Here is a 7523-nt window from a genome sequence, read left to right as displayed (position 1 = left end):
CACTAGGTCCCCTCCCTCACCCACTCTTTCTCGTTTCAGTCTAGGGCTTTACATATAACTAGACGAACCTTACGGTTGTACGGCAGTGAAGCATCAGTGCCAACACTGATGTTGCTGTCTTTGATGATGATGATGATGATGAGCACACCAGAATTGGCGAGCACAAGAGTGGGTAAGCAAACCACCAAGAAATGCGGAAAAGCGCTGGTCAAAGACTCGGCGATGGTGGGACATGAGTCAGACACAGGACATAGGATAAATCTGGAGGGTGTAGATGTCTTAAGACGGGGATTGCGATTCACACCACAGCAAATGATGATTGAAGCGGTGGAAATCACCAAACAACACGGTGTGAATAGAATCGAGCGTGGGGAACTGGCAAGCATATGAACAACGGTCTTAGATGAGCCGAGTTAACGCGTGACAGCCTGTGGTTGTCTGCATATGTGGAGCCACTAAAAAACCAAAGTTCACAGAATTCCTTACACAACTATCGTAGCACTAGTTCATCCACTCAGACGGACAAAAAGTGTAAACGAGGTTCAAGAGTGATGTTCACGTGAAGCAAACCAGAAGAACTAGACCCTAAGCTGAACCCAAATCCATCTAGGTTCCCCATTGGTCGTCACTCAGCCGACACCTAACACCAGTTCATTCTGACCTAGTTGATTGGTTCTCCTTCCGCTCTAAATCTCGACCAACCTCGTAACCTAGTGTCACTTGGTCTAACAAAGCTTCCGTGTCGGAGGCGAAACCTTGCCCCCTAATAAATCTGCCGGTTGTTTCCCAAACTTTTTCGAAAGTGCTGAATGCAGTTTCACGGAAGAAGGACGTGATAGTATTCGTAGGCTCGGTGGAAACTCTGCTTCAGACCGGTCTCATCCTTCTAGGGGCTCATCTTGTAGGAGCCTGATTTCCGACTTTTCGTTAATTCTACATCGTTCTGTAGTTCTCTGACGTCTTCCCCATCCAGTTTGGAAAAGTGGCTTGATGTTCCAACTGGAAGCTAAACAAATCGATTGATGTTTTTCAGCTAGCGAGTCATTGAATCCTCTTGTTTGACTGTTGCTGGCCTGCCGTCCAAAAAATCGTCCAACGCTACTCAAATGTCTGTTCACATCGGAAAGATGAAGATACGAGTTTTTCACATTCTTATGGTGATCTGAGTCGATTTGGTAGTTTTTAATAGAGATGCTGACGTGTCAGTGAAGTCAGGCTATGCTGAAAAGCAGGCCGCTTCATTCTTATTCGGAATCACTAACACTGCACCGGTCAGGAAACCCAAAGAGTTTCGAACGCGCAACCTTCTGGCCATTGGTCAAACACCCGCTTAACCGTTTGGCCCCGATGAGTGAAACTTCCATCTGAAGAGTCATCACTCGAGGAGTCAGCCAACCACATGATGTGGGCCAAGTGAACGAGCAGCGCCGAGATTGGCCACTCGTGACCAAACGGTTAAGCATTCAAACTACTGGCTGAAGGGGGTCGCAGGTTCGGGACTCCCCACTGGGGTTTCGTGAGATGCTCACTGCTGATGATTCCCGATGAGGATGAACCAGATGTGCAGGGCTTCTTGGTTCCGCTTACACAGCGAAGTCTCCGATTAAAATTCCCAAATCTCCCCCAACTACCAACAAACCTATTGTTTTTTTCCACATTTCACACATAGTAAGTTGTCTTGCAAGTTTCGTCACAACTTCGTTGGTTTCAGGGAGTCGTTTGAATGAATTGTACTGCAAGTAACACGTTGAAGGCCTTCGCGATCCCCGAGGATTATGGATGCAACTCCATAATTGTTTCTGCTTTGAATTTATCCCTCGATTCAGCCAGTGGAAAATCAACAGTGAAGTATATTCTAGAATATCAACCAGCCTGCTCAAAAAAGTGCATGACGCATGAATAAATTCATCAAATACTACAGCAACTGTAGTCAGAGACGATGATGTGTTTGACGGTTTGTGGTAACCACTACCACAGTGCTGCCTGCCAAAGGAGAACTATCGAAAGAAAAGTTTCTTCCTTGAGGAGAGTGAAATTTTACGGTCAGTAGCGTTATCGGGGATAAGATGTTCCAATGATGCTGACCCAAACAGCACACTACATACTCACAAAAGTATTCGCAACCAGGGTACCAAGATTACTGAGAAAGGTCAAAAGTTCACTTGAGTGTCACACGTTCGAAGAATTCTGTCAGTGTCAATCATTTCAATGTGCCCATTTTTGAAGTTTATGGAGTCTTACTACCGTGGTACCACCCTCAAAAGGGGCGAGATGGTTCAAGTAGTTAGAGCGCAAATTTACTGACCAGAAGGTCCGTGGTTCGAACCCGACCTCTGCCTCTCGACTTCCCCTGTCTATACTTGGACAACCTGGCAGTATCCCAGCCCTCGTGTTTCCTTTGGGTGGCATGACAGCTAGGCACAGAAAGGGTGCTACATCTGAGCGATTCTCTTTTCTAATACGCTCAAGTCAATGAGGGTGATAGAAGCACGTTTCCGTGCACTTTGGTGTATGTCAAAGCTAGTGATCAGTTCACTCGAGACCCTATACAATAGAACGGGGTTCACAATTACTCCCTACCGTAACTCTAAAAAAATCGTCCAGCTGTAACACCTTTTCGGTGCCTAGCGGCCATGTCACCCGAAGGTTGCACGATGCCTGGAATACTGCCAGGTTGCCCAAGCCTAGACAGGGGAATTCGAGAGGATTGTGAATCGACTGTGAGCCGTCAAAAGATAACCGGTGATGCTTGATTCAAAAGATGACTTCAAATGTTCTAGTCAGCCCTCATCCTTTTGCGAACAATTCGTGAGCAGAGTATGAGAAACACTTTGTAAAAAAACGTTTTCAATTATACGATTTACAGCAGTTATGCTTGTTTTGGACCGGCGCGCAGTGTTTGGAAACTGGGAGGTGACCTACATGTTACAATGAAGCCGGATGTTTTGGCGTGGCTAAGCGACAAATACCGCTTATATTGACGAAACACACTACTCGTAAGGTCGGTGAATACATTTCGGCAATCTACGTTCGGTTTCGCCCTTCTTGGGTGGGCGTCAACGTTATGGTCTACTTGAAACGAAATTGTAAGAAATTCGCGGACTACACTCATTTTCGCACTAATTTGGTTTTGATGAGAGATTCACGTGAATCCCAGCTGAATTTCTCGTTTATGATTTTTGAGGTTCATGATACGAAACTTTCAGTGACGCGTAGGTTCGACAATCCCCACTATCAAAGGAAGAATTGGGTTCGTTATTCAACAGTACTATTTACACAAGGGTAAGCAAATGTGTCCAACAAACCTCGATCTTCCACGTTCGTAGCGTCACCAAGTTCACAGATCTTTCACTGACCGGCACAGTGCAGTGTCAACGTCCGCACACCAAACAACGGTGAGCGGAATGATGGCTCAGTAGCGTGGGTTGCGGTCGTCCCTTCCGACGACGGTCTCGTGATTCTCATTGGACGTGCAATCACACGGATCCCATGAAAAAACAAGTCAAGGCAGACTCAGCAAACGGGACGTGAGCGCACATTCACACACAGACACACATGCCAATACACAAGTGTCGGAAATGACCGCCTCTGCGGCAAGGTGAGTGGCGCATACGAATAAGCAAAACAACTGGGGGTCAAAAGTACATAGGCGGAGTAAGCAAATGAATCATGAGGTCAAGTTAGATTCAACAATGATATCCTTCGACTGAATGCGATTCAACCGCAAGCTGATGCGGTAGATTAAATTGATAAATTGATAAATTGATCATAAACGAGGATCGCGACCTGTCAGAAAACGGGAAAGTCTTTCATGAAACTCAGTTATCACACACACACACACACACGTACGCGCTATCGCGAGTTTCGTAGATGACGTGCGCACGGGTCGTGCTTCGATTTATGGTATTTTGGGGCAGTGTATGGGCGAATCCCTAAACAACGACCTATCACGTGTCTTATTCTTTCATATCCACGGTCGTTAACATGTTCTCTAAGCAGAATGCTCGTTCAACCTAGTGAGATGTTTGATCACTGTGGGAAACTCTTTCTGGATTTACCAGTCAAATACAACTTTCTGGAATCTGATGAACCTTTTGTAGCCCTGCGTAAACTCTGGAGAATAGGACAAAAAGGTGGGAGGAATTAGCAGGCCTCATATCCACGGTCGTTAACATGTTCTCTAAGCAGAATGCTCGTTCAACCTAGTGAGATGTTTGATCACTGTGGGAAACTCTTTCTGGATTTACCAGTCAAATACAACTTTCTGGAATCTGATGAACCTTTTGTAGCCCTGCGTAAACTCTGGAGAATAGGACAAAAAGGTGGGGGGAATTAGCAGGCCTTAAAAAACCGCAAGCATTCCAAACTAAGGACTGATGATGGGGAGAGAAGCAACAGTTTGTTTAGCCCAATAGCACCTTCTCAGAGTGGACACGTTACATTCGACATCACTGGTGCTAACGCCAACCGGTCTGTGGTGACGTGGAATCAGCGTCTTTGTGCTTTGAGCTGGTGAGGACGTCGAACTGTGTACTGGCGGTCGTTCCGCAACTCGGTCTGAACCTTCCAAGTGAACGTTCTCGTCAAAAGAACCACTCAAGGTACACATTGTTTGTTGAACGCCCAAAACCAGGTAAAAAAAAGCACATGTACAGCGCGTTGTATTTAAAGTATGTGTACGGAGGCCAGCCGTCCCCAATAACCGAACATTACATCATTTGGACGGATGTGCCACGTGCAGGACACGGACCAAACGAAGGCATGCCCTGATTGATCAGAATGCCAGCCAATCCGAATCGAGCACCTTTGACTCGACGATTCTCGCCCCCTCACGGAGATTTTTTCACGGACTTGTGGAACACTCTGAGACTACCCTATAAATACAGTTGTAATAAATTTCCTTGGTCCCCATAAAGGGTTGTGTAGAGCTGCCGTGCCTTTTGATATACCGTAGTGGGCGGAGCAGGAAGCCAGGGGACCGATACAGAGTTGCACGATCGTCCACCAAGTTACAACAATATGTGGCGACAACATTCTTGCCATTGGCAATCAGCATTCGGCATATACTGAATCATGACTGGCTGTTGAACTCATACGTTCAGCCAATCAGAGGTGGCATGGATGCTGGACCGGTAATTGGCCCCCGGCCTTCTGGCCAACCGCGTGCGGATTGGACCTCTTGGCGGTCGCAGCATCTAATTGTAAGCGGCAAAGCGGTTTTGGTGCGGGTTTCCGCCCAACCAACTGTGAGTGTTGCATTGGTTAACGGTTCTTTGCCGCTCAGCCCGATTGGCTACGGTCGCGGATCAAGTTGTGAGGGTTTCACCAGTTTTCTAGCACTACTGGTCGCTGCGGATTTATTTATTATTAAATGCCAACTGACCGGTTACAGACCATTAAACAGGGAAGCAAAACTCTAATCTGCATCTTAGTTACAAAAACTGGACACCGATCTTCTCCCGAACGAGTCTTCTTGAACTTTCGTCGGTCAAATCCAAGCAAATGTCACAAAGTGGCTCCACGAATTCCGCAACAGATCTCCCTTTGTCAGTAGACGCAAAGCAAAATTCTACGAGCGACACATACTACTCGCGTGCCCCCCCCCGATCAGTAGTATCGCCGTTACACTGGTACAACATCTCGGTTGCAGCAATCGATCTGTCTTGGGCGGTACATACGAGGCAGTGGCTATAGGTGCTGGTCTTGGGAGATCAAAGGTTTCGAGCAGCAGGTTGAGATCTAGTAAATGCTCTTCTGCCTTTGAGGTCAGGAACTCAGTCGGCCGTAATTGATTGACTTGTCGTGACCTGGACGCTGTGAATCACCTGACCGATTCTTTTGTGGACGATTCCAACAGTCCATCTTCGGTGCCCGGGGCGATGGTCCCTGGCAAGCATTCCAACAGTCGGCCGGAATGTTGGCTTCCCTCCTGTCGGTGATTGAAAACAAGTACGTGTTGGTAGGATAGCGTCATGGGTAAGTCTCAACCGTCTGTTCATCATAACCTCTGCTGGAGAGAGACCGTCCGGAGACTGTGGATTAGGAGTTGCTCTATAATTCAGCAGGAACATATCCAGCACTTCTGCCGTGGTCCCCTCCCCTTCTGCTTTGGTCAACGCGCGTTTAAATGTTTCAACGAACCGTTCAGCTTGATCGTTGGATTGTAGATGGAATGGTGGGGGAGTAACATGTGTGATGTTCTGTCTTCGAACGGATTCGCCGAACTGATGGGATGTGAACTGAGTACCATTATCGGACACTATAGTTTCCGGGATACCGAATATTGAAAACAAATGCCGCAGTTTAGTGATGGTTGCCATCGTTGTTGTCTCAGACGTAATAAAGGCCACTTACTGGATGCATCGACAACGATGAGGAAGCTTCGTCCGTTAACTGGTCCGGCAAGATCCACATGGATGCGCGACCATGGTTTTTGTGGCTGTGACCAAGGCTGCGGCGACTGTCGGTTGGGTAACTTCTGGGCAGCAGCCTAACGGAAACAACTCCGACATAACTGCTCAATGTACTCATCCATATCGGGCCAGTAGACATAGCTGCGAGCAAGAGCCTTCATGCGGCTTGTCTCTGGATGTCCACTGTGGAACTGTGCTAGGATCCGTTGACGAAGTTCGGTGGGAATGACAATTCGGTCACCAAAGAGAAGACAGCCATTGACAACAGATAATGAACTCGGTCGCTGAAATAGTTTCCGGAGTTCCTCTAGTGGACTGGTTGTTGGCCAGCTTGATTGGTGGTACTCCATTGCCTTTTGTAATATGCTGTCATTTTTGGTGGCATCTCGGACCGCATCAAAAGTCACAGGTAGTTATTCATGGTCTCACAGCACGGACTTCCGGTTCGACGGCAACGGTTGCTATGACTGTTCAAGTTCACTTGCTTCTATGACTTTATTCGGTTGAGGGTTTCGATCCCCCATGGAAACAATGAATGCTACAAGGTGGCATAACGTAACCAGATTTATTTTTGTGGAAATAGATCTTTATCTCGTGTTCCTTTTGTATACTAGTCTCATTGCTGTTGACCCCGCCTCGTATGCTTCACATTCCTAGGTTTATTTATATGAGTTCGATGAAGAACTGGAACTGCGCTCAAAACCGGAACATGTCGTCCCGTACGCCGTCGTCAAATGCCAATGGGAATTGAACACGGAGACCGCATCGAAACTGGAGTCTCTAAATCCGGCAACAGGCTCCATTCTGGTCATTTCCCCCAAACCCGTCCGACAGTATCAGCCCTCTTCATCCCGTCCGGCTTTGCTGCCGACCCCATCCGTTTCACTTTTCTCCGGTCCGCGATCCCTATTGACTCCTGGAGATATTGGTCTACCCCATACAATTGCTCAAGCTTCTATTGGCAAAACCATAGAATCTTCTAACCTGGTTCAGCTGTCAGGCCGTGAGGGGAAAAGTTCGGTGAGTGTCATTCAGTGATGGCTACAAGTGAAGCGACAGTACTGTGCTGGAACTTCTATTTGTTTTCTTTTGTTGGTCAGATGTTTACAT

At 47.2% G+C, this 7523-nt stretch overlaps 1 protein-coding gene across 1 annotated transcript in view; it reads left to right on the top strand.

The window, feature by feature from the left end:
- Window positions 1-7523, top strand: part of T265_02314 (hypothetical protein) — a gene marked incomplete at both ends in the record, with an annotated part of 38649 nt that overhangs the window by 9044 nt on the left and 22082 nt on the right. The window contains one exon of the mRNA XM_009166528.1: window positions 7071-7433. Within this exon, the coding sequence (XP_009164792.1) occupies window positions 7071-7433 (363 nt within the window). The remainder of the gene's footprint in view (window positions 1-7070; window positions 7434-7523) is intronic.

This window comes from Opisthorchis viverrini, assembly GCF_000715545.1.
Source record: "Opisthorchis viverrini unplaced genomic scaffold opera_v5_28, whole genome shotgun sequence".
In the NCBI taxonomy this organism is placed as follows: domain Eukaryota; kingdom Metazoa; phylum Platyhelminthes; class Trematoda; order Opisthorchiida; family Opisthorchiidae; genus Opisthorchis; species Opisthorchis viverrini.
Note: the sequence above shows the minus strand (reverse complement) of the source record. Positions and strands in the feature narration are given on the sequence as shown.